Source organism: Pteropus vampyrus, unplaced genomic scaffold, assembly GCF_000151845.1.
Source record: "Pteropus vampyrus isolate Shadow unplaced genomic scaffold, Pvam_2.0 Scaffold297, whole genome shotgun sequence".
Taxonomy (NCBI): domain Eukaryota; kingdom Metazoa; phylum Chordata; class Mammalia; order Chiroptera; family Pteropodidae; genus Pteropus; species Pteropus vampyrus.
The window spans coordinates 2,411,433-2,435,633 of record NW_011889078.1 but is presented as its reverse complement, the minus strand read 5'-3'; the positions used below and the strand labels follow the sequence as shown (position 1 = coordinate 2,435,633).

General features: G+C 31.7%; 2 protein-coding genes across 5 annotated transcripts in view; both read right to left on the bottom strand.

Moving 5' to 3' along the window:
• Nucleotides 1-3,759, bottom strand: part of LOC105303060 (A-kinase anchor protein 6-like) — a gene marked incomplete at its 3' end in the record, with an annotated part of 427,728 nt that extends 423,969 nt beyond the window's left edge. Inside the window, exons 1-2 of the mRNA XM_011376415.2 lie at nt 3,279-3,759; nt 1,495-1,685 (exon numbers count right to left, since the gene is read on the bottom strand). The remainder of the gene's footprint in view (nt 1-1,494; nt 1,686-3,278) is intronic.
• A 1,970-nt stretch (nt 3,760-5,729) lies between these two features.
• ARHGAP5 (Rho GTPase activating protein 5) overlaps nt 5,730-24,201 on the bottom strand; it is a 69,359-nt gene continuing 50,887 nt past the window's right edge. For all 4 annotated transcript variants that reach the window (XM_023521155.1, XM_011376410.2, XM_023521156.1 and 1 more), the window contains 4 exons: nt 17,196-17,273; nt 14,757-14,888; nt 12,876-12,981; nt 5,730-9,144 (listed from right to left, as the gene is read on the bottom strand). In XM_023521155.1, coding sequence (XP_023376923.1) covers nt 8,817-9,144; nt 12,876-12,981; nt 14,757-14,888; nt 17,196-17,273 — 644 coding nt within the window. In that variant the 3' untranslated portion in view covers nt 5,730-8,816. The remainder of the gene's footprint in view (nt 9,145-12,875; nt 12,982-14,756; nt 14,889-17,195; nt 17,274-24,201) is intronic.

Below are 24,201 nucleotides of genomic sequence, written 5' to 3'. Positions count from 1 at the left end.
CTTATTTAGTACAAATACAGTTTTTCATGCCAGTGTTTTCTGACATATAGAGATTTAATCTGGTACTTAGGTGTTTTCTCACTCAGTATATATATCATTTCAGTGTCAATGGGAATTTTCTGATACACTTGATATTGACTTGGAAGTGAAGGAAATGTACAATCATTACATTCACAAAGTATCTCCCTAATATGAACTTTGATAAGTAATTTTACTAGTTATCTATTGCTGCATAAATTGTCCCCAAACTCACCAGTTCAAAACAACTTATCATTTCTGAGGGATAGGAATCTGTGAATGGCTTAGGTGGGTAGGTCTAGTTCAGGTTCTTCGTGATATTTAATTCAAGCTGTCAGGAAAGAAATCAGCTTCCAAGCTCATTCAATTATAGGTAGACTTCAATTCCACTAGTTGCTAACCAGACTTAATTCCTCACCACGTGGTGCTTTCCATACAGCTACTCACAATGACAATTTGCTTTCCTCAGAGCAAGAGAACATAAAGGATATAGTGTACAGGGGATGCCCAAGAGGAAAAACCAGTTACATATAATCTAATCTTGGACTTGACATATTGTCACTTCTGTTTATTAGTCACACAAAGCCAAGCTTGGTAAAATAAAGTAGGGGACCATGCAAAAATGTGAATACTAGGAGCCATGTTGGAGGCTGGCCATCATTCAATGAGTTTGACTTGTGGCTGATGGATGGCCTATCCACACTCAGTCTGTGTGTCTCTCCAGTATGAAATTCTTGTGTACACTCAGTTGTGACTCCTGGGCAAAGGCTTTTCCAGAGGCACTGCATTCAAATGACTTACCAGTGTGAATTTTCTTAACTACAATCAAGACTGACAGGTAAAAAAACCTTTTCAAATTCAGTACATCTATACGTCTTTCTCTAGTGTTAGCATTAGTGTACAAAGATGTGAACTTTTGGTGAATGCTTCTCATATTTAATACATGTATAAGATTTTTCCTGAATGTTTGCAGATATTCACTGAGGTGTGACGAATTTTCCAGCTACTCTCTCTCCAGTGTGAATTCTCCGATGTTCAAATGTGTCTTTTAAAAGGCCTGGTCACATTCAGTACAATTCTTCTTGTATACAAATTCTTCAATGGAACCTGAATACTGACCAGTGGGTGAGGTCTTTCCTACTTTATCCACAGAACATATCCACAGTTAAGTTCTCAACTCTACTTTCCACAGAAGCCTGAAGGTGGTTGAGTAGTCTTTAAGTTCCAATCAGAGCCACTGTAAGAAGTGGGATAGTCTCAGAAATGATCTCTCAGCCTCGACGTAGTATTTTTACCTGAGATACCAAAAACTCCAAACCTTATGGGTTTTAGAGAACTGACAAGATTTAATGCTGAGTGCCTCAGGAAAGAAACCATTTGGAACTTTCAATGTCAACAGTAAATTGCCTGAGGACCACTTCTGCTTTCCTTAGTTTTTATTTTACCGAAGGCCTGCTTGGTGATGAAGTACCTTACCTAGCTTTTGTCTGGAACCATCTTTATTCCACCAGGGCCTTTCGTTGGCATTTCCCCCCTCAGCACTTTAACGATGTCATTCCACTGTTTTCTGTCCTTGATCATTTCTATTGAGGTTATCAGTCTTACTGGTGCTCCATTGAAGGCAATGTCTTCTCTCCTTTGATTTTTAGTATTTTTGCCATGGGTACCTAGGTATAGTTTTTAACACTTAGTTCTGCCTGACTAGAATTGGCTGAACTTTCATCTGTGAGCTTTCACCAATTTTGGAAAATTGTTGGCCATAATCTCTTCATTGTTCTTGCCCCATTCCTTCTCCATGACTTCAAATTACATGTTAGATATTTTGAACATATCCTGCTTCACTGGCATTAACTATTGATAATCTTGTCTTCCAGTTCACTTTCCTTGTTTTCTGGTATGATCTGTTAACTCATCTAGAGAGTTCTTAATATTTCAGTTCTAGCATGTCCTTTTTAAAATAAAACATTTTTGATGAAAACTTTCTTCTATTTTTCAACCTTTTTGGACATTTTTTTCACATTAAATCACGATTATAAAGTCGTCCAACTCCACAATTTAGATTGATTCAATTCTTTCTCCCCTTTTTATGTCAAATGATTGTTGCTTCACATATCTAGCAATTTAATTTTATGCCAGATATTGTATAGTAAAGAACATAGAGGTTCCAAGACAATTCCTTCCTCTAAAGGAGGGCCCCCTTTCCTGTTAGGCAAAGTTAATGGTTTTGATAAGATTTAGCCCAATTTATACCTGTTTTAAGGTATAGACCCAGAAAATTTCCAGTTAAAAACCTGGACCTTTGTTTATGCAGGCTTGAAAGACTGCAAGGGATTCAGCTTTGCCTTTCACAAACTTTCAGCTTAGCTTTTTAGCCTCACTACGCTCAACATTTAACAGGTATCTTGAAAGGCTATTCTTTCAAGGCCTTTCAAAAACTCCAATGTTGTCACTCCAGCTCTATGCAATCATTAATTAAAAGCATAGCTGGTTTCTCTTTCCTTTAACATGGCCCTCTGCCTAGGTCAAATCCAGATTCCAAGACTGAGCCCAGAAGAAATTGGGTGAAAAAAAAAAATTTAACTATGGGAGGTGAACATACAATGTAAATGTATGTGCCTTATGGTTGAAATGTACAGCTGAAACTTACTGGATTTCATTAATCAATGTCACCATAAAAATAAATTTTTGATCTTCCAATAACCTTTGAAGAGTTCTCCCCTCTGTGAGACTGAACCCATTTTAGATCTAAGTTCCACATGATGCCTTTAAATATGTGGTTTTTGAAAGTAATCCTATTTTATGTTAATATTGGTGTGTTGACCTGCTGTGACCTACTACATCTCATACAAAAAGAGAACCTCTATAGTGTTTGTAAAGCAAATATTAAAGTGATAGAAAAATGAAAATGATGACTTTGGAAAATTCAGAATATAGTTATATTAGAATACTAAAAATCATTCTGGAATGCAAATTACTCTTCTCCAACTCCTTGCTCTATTCTTTTTTTTTTTTTTTTTGTCAGTTTTCCTTCTATTTCCTTCGTAGAACCCTTTCATTCACAGTTAAAGGAAAGAGGAAACTGTAAAGTTACTATTTTTTAGGACATTAAAAGCTTCCTTACTAGTATGTCCAGATAACTGTCATTAAAAAGCTTGGTTTTAACTAGATTACAATTTGATTACAAAATTGCTTTGAACTATCAGTCTACATATTGATGAGTTTAATTGAAAGACAACATTTTTCATGTAATTAACCCTTACCAAATGAATAATTTCTTCCAGAAACTCTTTGGTCCTCCCCAGATGCAATGTATAAGCACATAACTCTTGCACCTCAGAGATTTGTACAGTTGATGGCTTCTGCACAGCTTGATTCTTAGGAAGTTCCCAAAAGTGATTGATGTTTGGAAACCACTGCTATAAAAAGAAAAACATGAAAAAGACAGCATATTCTGAAAACCTCTAGTTATTTTAAAGGAACTCCTTTAAACCTAAGTCTGAATCGGTTAAGATCTGTCACCTATAATCCTTATATAGCACTTACAGACTAAAAGCAGCCAAAAAGATTTCAGAAAGAGAAACCTACACTTTGAAGAGACCATCCATTAAATAAAATGATGGTCACATTCTTTTAGATCTATTATGGATATGACTTTTATATTTTAGGGGTAGTTGTTTAAAAATATCAATCACTTCACTTATGTCACAATTTTTGAAATATTTACAATATGATCATGATTAATGTGAGTGGAGATGCTGACCTCAAAAATATTACTTTGTCATCCTTCAGAATGCAAGTAAGACTATGAAATCAATTCAGTTCTGATGTATACAATTACAGCACCAAGTCTCACAAAAATAATAGTATGAAAATGAGCATTGTTCTAATTTTACTTATTTTAGGGTATATAAAATGTAAGCTGGCTTCACTGAACACCTAGAAAGACATTTATTTGAATAAAATGAAATACAAAGAATCTAGAAAAAAGGGAAACTAAGAGCCCCAAATTTAAAACTGATATTTTTAAAACTGGCGAGTACCTAAAAAATATTAAATTAGGACAAAATACTCAGTTCAAGGTCACAAGAAAATGATATGTGAGTACAGATACATAATTAAAACAAACTTGGATGAATTTGTAAAGCAATGAATAGGTTAATTTTTATATCTACATCACTTATATTAGAATAAGATTTAATACAAAATAGAAATAACTTTAAAAATGTTATAACACTCAGAGAATCTTAACTAAAATTTAGGCAAACTATTAGAACAGGAGAGCCATTATTAATTTGTTTATAATAATTTTTACCACTTGAGGAAAATAAAACAGACGATTTGCATGATGGGAATAAAATTCTAAACTACAAATTCCTTAACATCTACTCAAAGTTAAAGTTCATATATTCCAAGTCTTAGCACTCCTAACTACTGGTAAAAATGACTAAACCAGAACTGCCAGCACTGCATTAATTTCAAATTTGGTAATTTTATATATTAAACTTAGTAATAACAAATCTTAACTTTGACTACCATTAAGCTTTTAAAAATTATTCTTACTACCTGCAAAATTTATGTAAAAGACTAATATTAAACACTTCAGAATTTGAACAATGTGAGAAATATGGATTCTCCCTTCTACGCACATACCCACAGAGATAAAATTAATGTTATGGGAAAAAAATGCAATCATGCTCACAGGGTGATGAGGAGGTTCAACAGAATACTGAATATTCTGAGTTAACTAGATTTTAACTGCTCTAAAAGGATCGTAATACGTGGATCACAATTAATATCCCATTAGCACATTATGAGCTATCACATTAATATCTCATCTCCAATATCTAGTTGTTGGATATTGAAGATATTAATGATATTGAAAATGAGATATTAATGCTTCCAGTATTCTCAACTACATACAGATGCTACCAAGAAATCAATTTTGAGTAGTTCCTTCCCTTATTTAATCTTAGAAAATTTTATTTTCAGACATTTAATAAATTGAAAAGGCTACTGAGAACTTCAGGAGTTCAAATACAATAAAAAATTAAACATGTCCCATAAGTATTGAAACAAATCAGAAATTGTTCAGTCTAGGAATTAAGGTACTTAATAAAATGATTAAATTCAAGATAAACACAAAGATTCAAGTCAAACAGACCTCACTAGATCCATAGAACTGACAATATATACCCATAAAGTTTGGCTTAGTATTCATAAACCACGGAAATAAAAATATGTTCTTCAATGTAAGCAGCTCTGCTATAAAATAGAATAGGCTTCAAAATATTTCTTGTGGCTCAAAAGAATGTCTAGCCACAGCTTAAAATTCAGATCTAGGTAATCATTTCTTATAGCAGTTGATCTGTATAGTTTTCCTGAACATTTTAAAATTTAATTTTTATCTGTATACATACAGTAAGAATTTTGAATCCCCTCTCATGGTACAGTAAAAGCTCAATAATATACTTCCCTAATAAAACTTTCATCATATTGACATCAACGTATTTTCCTATTTTATGCACAAAAAATAAGCTAATTTTTTACCAATGAAATGGTAAAATTAGAGGCAACTATAACTTAAAATTATATAGCTTCTTAATGTTTTATTCATAGCATTCTTTATACAGAAGAAACTTCACTGATATTTACTGCAGGATCCTGTGGGTGAAGCACAAAATTATATTAATTATAAACAAAAAACAAAGCACTTTTGACTTTTAAAAATTATATATATATTTATATCCAGTTGACAAATAGCATCACAATTATTACTGTATAAAAAACTAAAAATCACCATGGAAGCTAAGGCCTAAGTTCTTACTCCAACTTTTGTTTATATCTAAGAGATATTCAAAATTAAATTCCCGTACCTCAAAGAAAAAGTCTACATTATTTACAAAGAGTATGGAAAATAAAAGCTGCTTTTCAACTAAGTTAGATTGCTGTTACCTACAGTATTTACATTGTAAAAGGGGGTTGGGGTGGGGAGCACTACTAACAAATACCATTTCAAATAGAAATGTATTGTGCCTGGAATTTTATTCTAAAATTAACTGTGTATCCTAATAAGTGTTTGTTGATCAGAATATGACTTCCGATAAATCTACTGAAAATTTGAAAGAGTACCACTATCCTTCTTCATATTGCTAATCTAGATACTATTAAGTACAATACTGTAATAACTATAAGCACTGAAGCTTAAATGAAACAATGCCAACATATATGTAGATGGAATTTTATTTAAAATTGTAAAATATAATGCCTTAATGTTTTCTCATAATGAGACTAATATTTTTTCCATCCTTTAAGAGGTCTCATATATATGTCCCTAAACAGTGAAACCTTCCAGTAACTTACCAGAAAAAAAGTTTAATTATATTATTCTGTTCTTAGAATTATTTTTCTAATATTTAAAAACATATCTAAATCCTTGGCAAAACAATGCAATCAATTCAGTGTAACAGACTGAGCTTTAAATCGCACTTTAATTTTCAATTAACTATAACCTACTAGTTAAGTGAACCAAATGCAGAATTTTAAATGACTCACTATGAAGATTTGCAAATCAATTGTAGAATGCATAGAAAAGTGGAGATAAGTTTTGGGGAAGGTGTAAGGTAGTTAATGTAGAAAATGATAAATGCTAATTTTAACACAAATGGTACTAAATGCACATGAAAGTTAACAGTATAAAAGAGAATAGCTTAAATAAGCTGAGATTCACATATTACAATAGCAAAGTTATGAGTGAGTGAACTGAAGACACGAACAGTTCTGAAAATTCTCTTTTCAGCCTACTTCCAAAGAAATAGTCAGGCTTTTTTCCTGTACATAGTTTTGAGCTTTGTCTATACCATATATAGTAGAAAAATAAATTCTTTAGCAACCTAGAAACAGTTTATAAAACTCTTAAAGTTTAATTTTCTTTGCCAGACATGCCAATGTTAAACTGACAGCTATAAATTAAAGCTATATAGACAATAGGTATAAGTAATATAGAACAAGTTAAGAATACTACATTTACCGGATTTTTCTTTTTAAAAATTACTGTACTTTCTTAATTCCTGTGTGCTTTGCAATAGGAATAATAGGGACTTTGTTTTCTTAGAAAAGATAATAACATGGAAGAGTATAACACAAATAATTTATAATATACATGTACTTTAACAGCAGCCTGGTTCATGTCAACATCTTGATTCTGAAGTTAAAATCAGAAGTACAATACCTAGGACATAACAGTTGGGAAAGACAACATTTATTTTAGGAAAAAAATGGAGCAAATCAAACTCTTGGGAGCCTCAAATCTCAAAATCATCTGTTTACTATAATACACATAAGATAACCTTAAAATTGCAGTATAAATGAAGATTAAAACATGGACCAAGGAATTTTCTCTTTACTATACAAAATATAACCTAGCAATGAAGAACAAAACCATTTTTTTTTCTTTCTAGAAAAAAAATGGCATGGTGTGATAAAGAACAAATCTTGAATAAAGCCTAACAAAATTTACCTATGCTACCTATTCTGAAAAATTTCTCCATAATTTAGTGTTCTGGTTGTACTTCACCAACAAAATGTTTAACCCCAGAAGCAGCAGTCATTTACAGCAAATCTGGTACCAACATCAAAGGGAAATTGGTTTAAAAAATGGTGTAAAAGCCACTTTAGATCTTACTACAACATCATCACAGAAAAAAATATGAATACAAGTTTGCAATTATATATATATACACATTCCAAAGAGGCTGTCAGTACCCAAAGTATTTTTATTGCTATATTAGCAATGGATTTTTGGATATGTTTTTAAGGGCCACATAAAAATAGATTCAAGGAACAGAGTAAATTGAAGTCCTAGATTAAAATGTTTGGTTTAAAGAATTTTCTACAACAAATTTCATGTTTATGTATGAAAAGTTATATAACCTTATATGAAAATGTCATGAAGTATTTTCTACACTATACTAAAATGTATTTCCCAAGAAGGAAAAAAATTAAAATATCTAAAATATATTAGATTAAGATTACAAGACCATCATAGATCTTTTGAACATGCATCTGTTTATAGAATTAACAGTATACAAGATGTTTATTTCATTATGGACCATAAAGAAATGAGTTGGTGACAACTATCCTTTGCACAACATTATCAACTCACTTTAGCCACAAGCATGTCCTTGGTATGTGTGCACAAGAAATATGTTCATTTTACCCCTCATCGTATCATCCACAGGTTTACTTAGAAGATGAAGGTACAGAAATGTTAAGTGTATTTTTCTTTCAAACATCCCAAGTATGGCATAAGTAGCCGGAAATTATAAAATACCTAACTGGGCTTTTAATTATCTACACGGACTGATAAAATGTAAATTAAGTTGCCCAAATTAGCACATAAACAAAACCAGCCATAAAGCAGGCTGAAAAGCATTAAATGTTTCATATATGCGAGTTTTAAAATCATTTAATTTCTATAGAAAAATTTTATTCACAATATAATGTGACAGAAAATGCCACAGGAATGATATACTGATTGCAATAAGGTTGCATGCAACAGCAGCTTTGTATTTTATAGCTATTTTTGTTTATAAAAATTAAATCTCTCCAGTCATGCTTATCACATGGTCTTAGATTTGTAATGTAAATTAAGGAATACCATATAGTTCAAAGAGAAAATGTCTCATCATTTTGAATGTGAATTATCTGTAAGAAACATGAAATATACTACTGAACCCTGAAACATGCATGTCTAGATTTGCTTTTTGTCCATTTTCAGGCTGTCTGCAATCACTTCCTACTCATATGATACCAAGAGGATCCGTCTGTAACTGTGGTTGTATCAGCTGAGGTTGCAATGGTGGTGGTAACTGAAGCGGTACCATTGGTTCCACCAACTGTCCTGGGTTTGAAGGTGGTGGAGGAGCCACAGTATTTGCAATTTCTACAATTTCTCCATTGTAAAAGAAAAACTGACACTGCTGAATGAATGTTTCAACAACGGATTGATGGATCTTAGTGGTAGACAGAAATTCTCGATTTTCAAAGTCGGGTCTCATCAGGGTTGGCCAAAAACAGATGGATAAGTTGTCTGCTGTCATTAGGTTGATTTTATTTTGCTGACTAACCCTAAAATTATGATAGAAAAAAATCAATTAGAAAACCAAAGCTCATTATAATTAAAGAATCCTAGAGTTGAAAATGATCTCAGATGATTTTGTTTCACCTTTTATCTTAGTTTCAAATTTAAAACATTCTATGTTCAACCACATTCCAGTAACAGGAGACAAAAGTAAAATCCATTCCTTATGTGACTCAAAGTTAGTCTAAAAAAGGTTGCTTGGGTTTTATAATTTACTTATAGAATAGAAGCCACCTTAATTTATGTGAAATAACCTTTTTTTGCTCAGGAATAGGACATGTGACATACTTTAATGAGTTTCTGGCAACAAAAACAGAACATTCTAATTGCATATGCACATTCTTTGTCAATAGTAATAATGACAGATAAAAAGACAAACCACAGTATGCCACCTCTTTGAACCTTGGAAAAATAAAACTTTGAACTTTAGAAAAACAACTTTATCCAACCAGGAGACTTTTCCACTTTGAAAAAAATTAGTTTCTAGTATTCTAAAAAGCAATCTTTTCAATCACTAAATATCTCATACATTGTTACAAATTTAATTTGAAAGCCAAATGCAGTTCACACAAACATTCTACTTTAAAATTCTTTAAATGATTTAACAATAAACATATAATATAAATAAACATTATTAACATTACTGCATCCAGTCCTTTAAATTTGAGGCGAGCACTTCTATCCCCATCTATAAGTAAGAAACATAAGGAAAATCTTGAAATATAACAAAATTATTAAAATGAGAAGGAATCTTAAGTTTTTTATCTAGTCCTCTCATTTCACACATAAACATCCCAATATGCAAGGTAGCAGGAAAAAGTCATACTTAAATTTGCATATAAAAAAACTGATAACCAAAGGACCACTCACTCACCACAAGAGTTGCTCATCTGAGGAAAAATATGTGCCCTAAAAACATGTTCTGTGGCAAAAGTTATTGCTGTTTTTTAAGATTAGAATATTCAGAATAAAATCAACCTTTTATTAAAATGTAGTGAGCCCAGTTAGGTGTTTTTATGTAGCAGGCAAGTATAGATTCTGAAAATACCTATAAAATTTAAAGACATAAGAGTATGGAAGCATCATTTCTAATTGCTGAGTCAAAGTACAAATCAGTTAGAGATAAGGGTGGTTAGAGATAAGCAAGGCTTCCTTGCAGAAGTAATGTCTGAGTTGAGTCCAGGGTGATAAGCGTTGGTAAAATGGTAGGAAGGAAGGATAATTCGGTCAAAACTCTGGTTGTCTCAACTTCAGTGTGTACCTCCTGATGAAAGACTATGTCTAGGGTGTGGCCTGATAATTTGCATTCCTAACAAGTTCCCAGGTGATGCTGCTGCTGTTGGTTTGAAAACCGCAGCTTGAGAAAGACTGAATCAGTCATGTTAAGATGTGATGAGGGATGACCATAAATTCAATCTTTTGGTTAAGTGCTATGAGTTTAATAGTGTGGCACTTAGTTAGTGAGTGTCTGGGGGGGGGAAGGAAAGGAGATGTAACTGAAGAAGTTAAAATTATACCACTTAATGTTAAATAGTTTGGATTTTTTTCTGCAGGATATATGGTGCTATTTAATTGGAAGTGATCTTTACAGAAAGATCTTTTGGAAAGATCATTCTGGCGTCAGAATCAAGAGAGAAACAAGAGGAAAAACTGGCAGGGAGAAAGTCCAATGAAACCAGAGCTCACTATATGAGAAATGATAAAGCCTAAACTAAGGCAGTGCTAGAGGAATGAAAGGAAAAATAATTAGGAGAAAAAGCTGATTTGATGCAGTAACTCACTAAATAGAAAAAGAGAATATAAACAAAGAATAACTCTATGGATTAATTTTTGCTATCTGTTGCTCATCCATTATATATTTATATTTATCATTTATTTCCTAGGAACGTAAGTTCCATGAAATAGGTGACTGCTTTATTCACTATGTCCCCAAGACTTATAAGAGTATCTAGCACACAGAGTATCATGATAGTCTAGCTGAGAGTATCCCCTTTAAAATTTAAGTCTGAATATGTTATTTCTCAGTCTACAGCCATACCACCCTGAATGTGTCCAATCTCGTCTGCTTATGTTATTTCTCTGTTCTGCTCTCCATAACCACTCAGAGTAACAGACATGCAATACTATTTTCACTGAGAAAGTCTTGCCCCACCCTCAATCAACTAAATGTCAGTTGAATTCCAGCGTGCTTAAGTGACATACATGAAGCATCCTTTTTATCTTGTCAGTAAAACATTTTGAGGACTAAGCTATTGATCTGGCACTGTCCCTCTTCCCTTTCTGATCTTATCTCTAACTCGGTCCATCGCTTTGCTTGAATCACATAGGCCCCTTTTGTTCCTCAACATACCAAATATGCTTTTGCCTGTGTTATATCACTGGAGCCAAACACAGTGTCTAAAATAATATTAATGGCTAGCACTATGATTTTTTGAACATACTCATCCCTTTTCCCTATTCTTTCTAATGAAGTACAATTCTTATTTCAGGACTTTCATCGGGCCAGAGAGTAACATGTGCACAAACCGTCCCTACACTCCACATTGAGTAAGGTCTCCTAAATACCCTGTGCACATCTGTTATCACATCACAAGCTACTTGTATGGTAATTTTCAAAAGCAGTTTCACTAATATACTGCAATACTATGTATGCTGGTATTTTCTCAGGGAGGGAGACTTTAAAGAATAGTTACTAGAAATAACATAAATAATATAATTTATTCTATATTGATAGCAACAAAACTTTAAACATTGGTTAATATTCCCTTCTAAGAACTATAGACTGAAAGTACTTGGTTTGGGCACTGACATTACTAGTTAAAAATACAAACTTCAGTTCAATAAAAATGTCAGTAGAAAATATTATGAAGAGTAGACTTTTGAAAACATTAGTGCAAATACTAATAATTCTACTCAGTCCCAAAGACAACTTTGTGAATCTTATTCTTCTCATCTTTTATAGTTTAGGAAATGAAGACTTACTTAGCAAGCATTAAGTAAATTGTCCAAAGTCACAGAACTAAAGATGTTTCAAAACCAAGCTTGTCTGATTCTGCAGTCTGAGATTTAAGTTATTATACGATGCTGCCTTTCACATAATGTATGGCACTGAGGAGTATATATATTTTTTTTAGACAAAAGCATAAACTTGAAGCTAAACATATTTAGGGCTATTAATATCCTGCATTTCAGGTAACAAGGTAGACAGTAATATTAATTGAAGTTTCTGATAAAATTCCATTCCTAATAAAATTTCACTGTGTGGAATATCCAAACAAAATAAGATACACAAAAGGAACAGCATGATAGAAAAAGCATAAGATGTGTAATTTATTAATTGTGACATTAGGCACATAATTTCCTTCTTTAAACCTCAATTTTTCAACTTCAAATAGGCTGACTTGATTATTTTCTAAGTGTCACATCTAAAATTCTAAGATTCTATAAGAGAACTTAAAAAATAACGGTGATAATAATGAAAATGTACTTACCACATTTACTATTTATATAATCATTACATGTATTGAGTCATATACCCTCCTTTAAACAAATTAATGAAAAATCTATTTTAAAAATCCAGAAAAAATTTAAAGAACCAAAATTGAACTGTATGTTTAAGTAAGTTTGTGTCTTTTTCTATCTTATAATTACACATTTATAAAGTTAATGTCTGAAATTTGTAGTGCATTTTATTTGCAAAAATAAAAAATAAAAATACCTGTTTAGATGTGTTATTACATATCTGAATACATCATAGTTTACAGGATGAAACTTCTTAACAATTTCTTTCAATGCGTGAAGACGTTCTGTTTTATCTAGGATTTCTGTAAAATTAAAATAAGAAATTTGTGTGAAACTCACACATTTAAAAATATTTGATAAAGCTTCCTACTATGTTTATTGCAAAGAAACAATAACGTGTTTGATGCATATTAGGATATGTAAACAACAAAAAAAGTTTTAAAGAACTGCTAAAAATAATTACCATCTATTACAATAGCCTTTTGAAAGTAAAGCTAATCATTAAAGAGCAAAGTGACTTCAAGATAGTAAAATGGGAAATAGTGTATTAGCTAAAAATTTACTCAAGCAATTTATATAACTACTGGTTTAGAATTAACAAATTACTTATAAAGCTGTTAGGCTCTTAATATTCACGCTACAAAGAGTAAATACTTTAGGTTTTGTGGGCTCAACTACTCAACTCTGCAATTGTAGCACAAAAGCAGTCACAGACAATATGTAACAAATGAGTGCGCTGCAATAAAACTTTTGAAATCTTAATTGCAGATAATTTTAACGTGTCATGAAATTTTTCTTTAACTCTGTCAACCATTTAAAAATGTAAAAACTATTCTCAGCTTGCAAACACCTACCAAAAACTGGTGGTGGGCTGAATTTGGCCCGTAGGCAATAGTCAGCCAATATTGATTTAAAATCATCGCCCTATATGCTTATTGAAAATCTTTCTTCACAAGCAGTACAAGCATTTAACTCAGTTACTCTCCAAATTTATGCAAATTATGAAACAGCATTATTGAAATGAAATGTGGTTCTGCAGTAAATAGGAGATAAGAGAAAGCTTTAATGCTCTTCCTCATTCATTGCATTCTTCCAAAAGGTAACAATGAGTTCTTCTGAAGGAGGCCAACTGCATACCAACTCATGGTAGTAAAACCAAATATTACCAAATCTCATTTGCCACAGATTACTTCTAAACCAGTCCTCAAAAATGTCCTAAGGAAAACTCTGAGGTTATTGTTTATGATCAAAAAGTAAGAGAATCTAAGTTACTGACTGAACCAATTTCCCAGTTTACATATGAAAGTATGTATAAGGCAACTATACCTTGTGACAATATACTGCTTTTTTAAGGAAGTTTTTAATTAAAGTACTTTAACATAATCTAAATTATAAGAAAGTAGTCTCACTTTAAGCTGGAAGACTTGTAATCAAAAGGAAATAGGAAAGAGGAATTCTAAGAAATTATATTCGTTTTAGCCACTGAGACAACAATGTAGATTAAGCACTAGGTTACCTGATACTCAAATACATCTTCTGTATCATTTTCTAGATAACGTGAATATTTAATAGAAACATCTGGATGAATGATGCTAAAGTAGGAATACATATTGAATAAGTACCCATTTTCCTGCCTTACTTTTTCAAAAAAATGACTTTAGACATGAGGCCAAAGTTAATTTGACTTGAAAAATTTTAAATCCACATATGTATAGACCACACACAGGTTAGTATTTTACTGAAGTACATTACAGATAAACTCATTTGAAAAGTTTATTTAATTTTCTTACGATGCCTCTGAGTTTGAATTAAAAATACAACTTTCAAACTTCTAGTACAATGATCTTCAAACTTCTAGGAACACTGTCACCTGGGAGTCTAGCTAAAACTAAGTACTCCTGGGGCCAACCCCAAGGATTCTGATATTCCTTATTTAGAGAAAAAATATCTTTAAAACAGTTCTAGTAAGCTGAATTTTTATTGGCTACACATTCTAGTGCATGGCTGATTTTAAAACATAGTAATCAACACACAAAACCCATCATGCCTCTCAAAAAGAGGAGGCTTATATACTTACTTGCTGCTTCTAGTAGCTCTGGATGAAGAGAATATGGAATTAAAGGATCTGGCAGATCTGCAAAGAAAGCTTTAAGAGCTCCAGCTACAGCATTTACTGTTACTTCCATTGATAGTAGACTGATACTATGATCTACAAGACAAAAATTTAAAAATTAATCTATAACTTATATAAAATTTTAATTTACAGAAGTATGCTAAACAGGTGCTTGTAGACCCAAAGATATTTAAGTCTTCTCATCAGCTACCTTTCTTTACAGGCCGATTCACCTCTCTCTCATTGTTTTAAAATAGATAAACTATGTAGATAAGGGAAGAGAGAACTAAGCTTAGTATATGGAAGAACATTAGCTTTTACTAATATCTATCTTCTTTTAAAATATTTTGTTTACATAAGCTACATAAGGAAACAAAGACAAAAGATAGGAATTATATGCATATAAATTCAATTTTATACCTTAGAAGTTAAAATTTTTTATAAGTTTAAATTTAAACACTTAGTGAAGTTATGATGTAAAAAAACAATGGAACACACTAAAAGTGTATCATAAGGTTAATTTTCTATTAAAAATAATTTTTCCTTATTTTAATGAATCCTTATGACAGAAAATGTGAAAATATAGACCACGAAAAAAGAAAAAAATTAACCCCATCACCCAGAGGAAATCACTGTTTATACTTCAGTATGTTTCTTTTCAGTCCTTTTCTAATCATTAAAAATAACAACAATAAAACCAACAACGAAAAAAAAATCAGATATACATTTTATAATGGGTTTCATTTTTAAGGCATTGCATAGATTAAACTCTGACAAAGTAACCTTTTGATAACATTTAATTGTAATTTCAAACTAAGAATTCACATATATCCTTAAAGAATAATCACCAATTAACATTTTGCTCTACATAATTTTAATGACTACAAAATATTCTCCAGATTTAACAATTTAGATAATATTCTATTACTGAATATTTAGATTTATTTCACTTAAAAACATTATAAAGATGCTATGATAAATACTTTTATGTACTAAACCTTTCTCTTAAGGCTACATTCCTTGTAATAATAGCTACCCAAAGAACATTTAATATGGTGCCTGGCACAGAAAACTCTTCATGTGCAGTATCTTATTATTCTTCATAGTCTTATCACTCTCATTTCTAGATATGAAAAAACTGAGATTTAGAAAGATTAACTTTCCTAGGGCATTAAGACAGTTAAGTGACAGAACCAGAAAACAAAACTGGGAAGACTAATTCAAGAGGCCCTGGTATTGAATACTAACTTTACACTTCATTACTAGAAGTGAAATATTACCAGTTTCTCTAACACAATATTTTTTTTAAATGAAATGATATATTATACAATATTCTTTCAAAGCAAGGCTAACACAAAACACTCAACGACTGACATTTCATCATTACAACACACAAAAAGCTAAAATATTTTATATGGCTATCTAGTATTCTTCTTATAAATTCATGAGCAGTCCTCCCTTCCTTTAAAAAAAAATTACAAAAAAGTGTGCAATGAATGCCCTTGTAAGTATATCTTTGTATGTTTATACAAAGACTTCTGTAACATAAATATTTACAAGCTGAATTTCTCTAGCAGAGCTACCTGAATTTTAATATTCATAAACTGCCTCCCAAAATGCACCCATAACCAAGAGTAAACAAACAAAATACTGGTTTGCCTACATCATACCAACAATCTTTTTCACTCTGATAATAAAATAACAAATACAATCTTTTTAATTTTTCTTCACAACTGATAGAGGCAGAGCATATTTTTATGTGTTGGTCACTTTCTTCTAATGTGAATTCCTTAATCTAGCATAGATATTCTACGCCCTTCCAAGTTTATAGTTTGTCTCGTGATTTTATGTTTTATCCACTGTCTCAGACAGAATTTTTACCTTTTTAGGTAGTCCAGTTTATCATCTTGTTCATATTTTCCAGATTTCATTTCAAGTTTAGGCCTGTCCCTATTCTAAGACCATTAAAATAGTCAATTACTTTCATCCCCATACTTATTATAGTTTTCATTTTTTCCATTTACATTGATCTCATATATAATTTACTTTATTATGATTAGAGAATTTAGCTTTTTTTTTCATTCCTAATGGTTAGTTAGCCCAATATCATGGGGAAAAATTTTTAATTGCATTTTAAAATAAGAACTATGTGACATACAAAGATGCTGATGTGTCATAAGTCAATTTATTACTTTGCCAATTCTGGTAATAGATTTGTAGCTCTACTCTTTCTTGACTGTGGTATCTATTTTATTAAATACATCTAATCTCACTTCCAAACTCTCTTCCGTCAACATCTATATCTTTAGAAGGTTTTCATGTGAAAATCAATCCTCCCATCATGACATTTCAATAAGGAAAATAATAAAACAATGATTTTATTTTATATAATCATCTTCTTACCTTGATCAAACTGCTTTTGAATATTGTCTTGATCAGTTTTGTTCCCACTAACACGGTAGAGTCCTTCAGTACGTAATCCTAAAAAAATAATAAATATGCATGCTTTTTTATATGTACATATATATCTACAATAAAAAATATATTTAACCTTATGTCTAACTTAGTGACATACAAAAATATGGTGGTAGAATATTTTAAAGAATTAGATATTTTTCAGTATTTCATTTTAAATAAGTTCTTAATGGACTTCTTTTAATTTTAAACTATGTAGGACATCCAGCTCCATACAAAATGAGAAGGCACATTTCTCCCTATTTCTTCTATTAAACACAGCTAAATTCCTGAACGCAATATATAAAAAACAAACATCGAACTTTGAATGATGGAGAGAAGGTGCGCACTGGCTAGTGACACTGGATCTTGAAGAACAACATGACACTGAGTTCCCTGTTTTCTTTTTATATCTTATGTATCCTAGACAAGACAATAGGGAAGCCTGCAACCCAGAAATACCAGTGAGCACAGGTAAAAAATAAAAATAAAGCAAAACAACACACAGAGAAACAATAACAACAAAAAAAGCCTACTCTCTCAGTGAAAGAATTAGAAAAAGCACAGCCTAGCAAGCAAAACAAACATTTTTTACTATAACTGCCCTATTCCAGCCAAACGCTATGGAACCCACTACTCTTCACACACATTAGTTGTGAGCAAGTGGGGAGACTAGAATTCCACCTATGCTCAGCAGTAACTAAGGTGCCCCTTTCACATCCCTGGAGTGTCAGCAGAGTCTGAGTGGAAGAGCTTGACCTAATCCTCCTCCAAGATAAGAGAAACTTTAAAATCTGGGCTTCTACCACCACATTGCAGTATCAAAGCAGCCTTCCTCCCCTAATTGAGTACAGTGTCAGAGGAGATCTGCTAAACTAGATTGATTTAAATAAGACCTAAACACTCACAGCATATCCAAAATTTCCAAGATAAAATAATAATCAAACTAAAACCATTCATCATACTAAGAACTAAGAAAATCTCAAATTGAAAGAGGACAATGGTCACAAACACAAAGATGTCAGTTGTAGAATTATCGAATGAGGATTTTAAAGCAGCCACCATAAAATACTTCCGTGAGCAATTATAAACACACTTGAAATAATGCTCTAACATATATGTCACTGGGCCAAAAGTCTCTACCCCGCTGTATGTTCAATGGGAAGTTCCTCAAAGCTCTTCTGAAAGAGACTCAATTTGATAAGGCATTGTACTCGTCTGATCAAAGGGGCAAAAAAAATCAAAGGAAAAGGATTCTGTCAAACTTATTTCTGGAATAATGTCATGGCCTCTGCTTGGGACAATATATTAATTCTTTCTAATTTTTCACCTGGTTACAATTACTTTATTCTTTACCAAGTATGTATAAAGATATGAAAGGGGGACAAAACGTATCTCATATGGGGGGGGGGGTCAATATTAAGAAACCCACCGACATAAAAGGAGCAAAAATCTACTGACAAAAGCTTCATGGGCCAAAATTATATTTTTTACTGATGTATGTTTTACTGATATAGCCAACATGAATTAATCTCTGGTGAATGAAAGAAACCAGACACAAAATTATTTATTTAGTATGATTCCATTTATATAAAGTTTTGTATCAGGCAATACTATTTATAGTGGGGGGGGGAATCAGAAAAGAGGTTAAATGAGAAGAAACATAAAGGGTGATGAAAATGTTCTGTATCTTGATAGGTGTGTGGATTAAACAGGGGTATGCATTTGTTATAACTCATCTAATTGTACCCTTAAGTTTGGTGCACTTCATTCTATGTAACTGAACCTTAGAAATAAAAAGAACTATGAGTAAATACTGAGCAAATACTGATCTTTACAGTTAGTAGGCTCCTAGTCTAGAGTGGTATGTATACTTTTTGTGTATTCTAGATGCGAGCAGAAGAGTAAATATGTTAAGGATAAGGGGAGAAAGGATTCTTATTGCTGAAGAAGAGAATTACTAATAACAAAAGTGGGACTAGAGCTAAAATACTTTGTGGTGTTAGATTTAAAAAGGTATTGGCATAAACTCGTGGTTTTTAATATAGATATAGAAATAAGCATATATATGCAAACATACATATATTTCCTACCTTTGTCTGCTGAAAGAGTCCAGAATCAGCCCCAATAATGGTTTCTAAATACCATTCTCTATCAAAATAAGCCAGAGCTCTTTCTCAGAGAAAAGCCTGATTCCAAGGTTAGATCAGGAAAAATGTAAGCTAAGACTGGTAAATCTTGTGCCAGATAAGAAGTACTTAAAGAGTTATGGGAACATATCTTAAAAGGATGAGAATGGATTATAACTCACTAAGAATACATGAGTCCATACTAATATAAATAAATAAAAAGTTATTAAATCCAAAGTTTTAACCCTTTGGCAGATACAACCAAATGATCAAAATTAGTATCACCTATAGTGAAACAAACTGATATCCTGTCTCAACAGATATGATGCACTTAGAAGATGATATAACATCGCTTCAATAGTATTTCTAACAAAAATGAGTAATTCCAATCTAATAATGAGGAAACATCAGACAAACTCAAATTGAGTAAGAATGTTTATTTGTACAGTAAAATGCTAAGCAATAAACAGGAGAAATGAAAGAGAGAAAAAATAATCAATGAAGACTAAACCTAGTAGCTGAAAGTCTGATGACAGCCTCAATGTAAGAAAAGACAAAAGCAGCTGAGGAACTATTCTGAACCAAAGGTGTCGAAAAAGACATGATCACTAAATGCGATGCACCTAGATTAGATCCTGCCTGGACTGCCCTCTAATAAAGAATTAAATGGCCCCAAATGTCCATAGTGGTGAGGTTGAGAATCACTGACATAGTGATAAGCCTTTAGTATTATTTGCTATTATAAGGGTACTTAATCATCCAAACCAAAAATCTTGCCTTCCATTCACCAGTAACTGATAGATGTGAAACAATAAACAAAAACACTAACTCTATTATTTAGATAGATAAACAAAAACACTAACTCTATTATTTAGATAATATTATTTAATATTAATTAAATAATATTATTTAATATTATTTAATATTAATTAAATAATATTATTTAATATTATTATATTACCCAAGTTTTACTCAAACTTAAACCACTTAAATCCCAAAGTATCTATTCAGGGCCTACAAGCAAAAAAGGCATTAGAAATCCATGCCAATATTCCAAAGCTAAAAATAAAAATTTACAAATTCAAATACCTTTTAACTAAATATCATCATCTTTTTTTCTTTTATTAGGTAACTAACCACTGTACCACACAGAATTCTTGACATCTAAAGTTCTAAAATGACTTTGACTTCTATTTGAGTTGCTAACATATACAATATGAGAGTTTTACAGTTTGTTAGCATATACCTTTAAGGTCAAAATAATTAAAAGTCATAAAATAAATTACAAAGGGTAGAGAAGTAAGGCACATAGATAGATAATCCATAAATCAGATAAATATGTCTATGGGGAATTGGCATCAGCAAAAGAAATGAAGATGGGAATTTCACGATTCGGTTCACTCACAAAAGAAACTACTGAGCTGCCAAAAAGTGTCAGAATCAACTTTTGCAGAACTCTGGAATCTAGTCAAAAAGAAAAAGAAGAAAAGAAAATCACAACCACCAGAAGGAGGCTTGGTGAAGAAAGAAGCTTTAAATTGCCACCCCAGATTGGCAACAATGATGAGGACGGCAGCCTATACTCTGGGTGCAAGTTGCAAATGCCAGAGGGAGCAATACAGATCTTATTCTCAACAAACTGTGGTTAATGCCCCCATAGAGAACCAATCTGCAAAGACTTGGAAATATTTTTTTCCCCAATGGCTCCAGGCATTTAAGGAACTGTCAAAACACTGGCTAACTACTAAGTTGTGGAATAGATTTCAGTGGCCACGAATATAAGAATACAGACTTTACAGAAATAGTTTAGAAAACTCACAGAACAAGCAAACATAGCCAATAAACAGCAACAGCACATCCTAGTGATGGAGGAGAATCCGATTTTCAGAGATGCCATATTATAATATGCAAAACCTTTATTTTCAACAGAAAATTAAGAGTCATGGAAAGAAACAAAATAAGATGGTACATACAAGGAAAAAAAGAAATAGACCCTAACTATGAGGACTCCCAGTTATTGCACTTACTAGACAAAGATTTTAAATCAACTGTTTTTAAAATGCACAAGGAATTAAAGAAAACCATGAACGAAGGAAATCAGGAGAATGATGACTTAAATAGCAAATATCAATACATACACAGACATTATAAAAAAAGAACTAAAGAGAAATTCTGGATCTGAAAAGTCTAATAACTAAAATGAAAAATTTACTAGAGAGATTTAACAGCAGATTTTAGCAGGCAGAAAAACAATCAGTGAAGATTGGTTGAGATTATCCAGTCTGGAATTAAAAAAAGAAGAAAATAATTAAGAAAAATGAACAGCACCTAAGAGACTTCTGGGACATCGTGAAATGTATCAGCATACACATAAAGGCTTTCTCAGATAAAAAGGAAACTATTTTTAAAAATTATGGCTAAAAACTTCCTAAATATTAAAAAGAAACCCACAAATCTACATATCCAAGAAGTTCAACAAACTGCAAGAAGGATGGACTAGCAAAGAGGGCTACAATGAAAAACGAGAAGCTACTCATCATATCCTAGGAATCTACAAATAAGATTAACAGCTTATTCCTCTTCAGGGCAAAAAAAAAAAAAAAAAAAAGGCTAGAAGGCAGCAAGATCATATGAATTCCTGAAAGAAACCATCAACCAAATAATTCTGTATCTGGCAAAATGATCATTCAAAAACAAAAAAAAGTTAAGACATCCTTAGATAAGCAAAAATTGAGGGGAGTCATCACCAGTATATATGCCCTACAATAAATGCTAATGGGGGTCCTCTGGGATGAAATGAAAGTGTTATCATCATACAGTAACCTGAAAGCCATACAAGAAAATAAATAACTAAGGTAAAAGTAGTTGCAGACATAAGTATCAAGCCAGTACTAGTATTGTATTTTTGATCTGTAACCTATCCTTTTGTCCCTATATGACTTAAAAGGAATGCATAAAACAATAATTACAAATTGATGTTAACAGGAACATATGTATAAAGATGTAATTTGTGACAATAACAACATAAAGGATAGAAGACAGAGCTGTAAAGGAGCAGAGATTTTATATACTTCTGAATTAATATTACTAGTATTGCTATAAAATTAATGTTTATTGTAATACCTAGGGTGATGACTAAGAAAATAATTTTAAAATATACAGAAAAACAAACAAGAAAAAAATAAGGAGTATTAGGGGGAAAAAAGTCACAAAAGAAAGCAGTAATACAGGAATTTAGAAACAAAAGGTTTAAGACATAAAATAGGGAAATGACAGAATTATATTTTCCTTTAAAAGTAAATAGATTAATCTTTCCTATTAAAAGACAGCTAGAATGGATTAAAAAAAAAACAATATGAAGTCTTATAAGATACTCGCTGCTACTGATCCAGACACAAATATGTTGACTATATAAAGATAGGAAAATATAGCCCATGCAAATAGTAACCAAATAGCTGGGTGGCTACCCTAATTTCAAAAAAAAAGAAAAAAAACTTTTAAGACGAAAATGGTTATGAGACACTGAAGGACACTGTACACTGATAACAGGCTGGGTTCCAAAATACATGGTACAAAAACTGACAGAATTGAAAGGAGAAATAGTTCAACTATAATAAGTTGGAAACTTCAATACTCCACTTTCAATAATGAATAGAACTAGACAAAAGATAAAAGAAAACCTGCACAATACAATAAACCTACTAAACCAAATAAACATAAATACTTCCACTCAATAACAACACAATATACATTCCTCTCAAATGCACATGGAACATTCTCCAGGACAAACTAGATGTTAGGTCATAAAACAAATCTAAATAAATCTGAAGATTGTGAAATGATACAATGTTCTTTGACCTCAAAAGAATAAAACTAGAAATAAGTAACAAAATGAAAATTCACAAATATGTGGAAATTAACACACTCTTAAAAGTCAATAGATCAAAGAAGAAACTTCAAGTAAAATCAGAAAATACTCTGAGATGAAAAATAAAAAGATGACAAAAGATACTAAAATGCAGCAAAAGCAGTGATCAGAAAGAAATCTGTAGCTGTAAATGTTTACATTAACAAAAGAAGGAAATTTAAATTTTAAGGTTAGGTTAACCTTAAGGAAATAGAAAAAGAGCAGACTAAACTTAAAGCTGGCAGAATGAAGGAAATGATAAAAATTTAAATGAATATAAACGAAATATAAAGTAGGAAAACAGAAGAGAGAATCACAAGAAAAGGAAGCTTACTTTTTGTCACTTCTAAAACACACACTGTACCAGAGGTTCCAGCTAGAGTAATTAGGCAAAAAAAGAATCCAAAATGTAAAGGAATGAAGTATAATCATCCCCTAATTGCTAATGAGTTTACTTACTAAATGTAAGAGCTAACACTATAAAACTCTTAGAAGGAAACATAGCAGTAAAATTTTCATGACCTTGGATTTGGCAATGGATTCTTAGATATGGCACCAATACATGGGGAACAAAATAAAAACTGGATGTCATCAAAATTTAAAACATTAGTGTATCAAAGGACATTATCAAAAAAGATAACCTATAAGATGGGAGAAAATATTTCCAAATTATTTATCTGACAAGGGTCTAGTACCTAGAACATATAAAGCACTTTCAAAACCAAACAAGAAAATGACAAACAACCCAATGTAGAAGTTTGCAAGACTTGAAAAGACATTTCTCCAAAGAAAATATACAAATAGCCAACAAGCATACAAAGGATACTCAACAAAATCAGTCATCAGGGAAGTACAAACCAAAACCGCAATGAGGTATCACTCCATACCCACTAACAATGGCTATAATTAAAAAACAAAA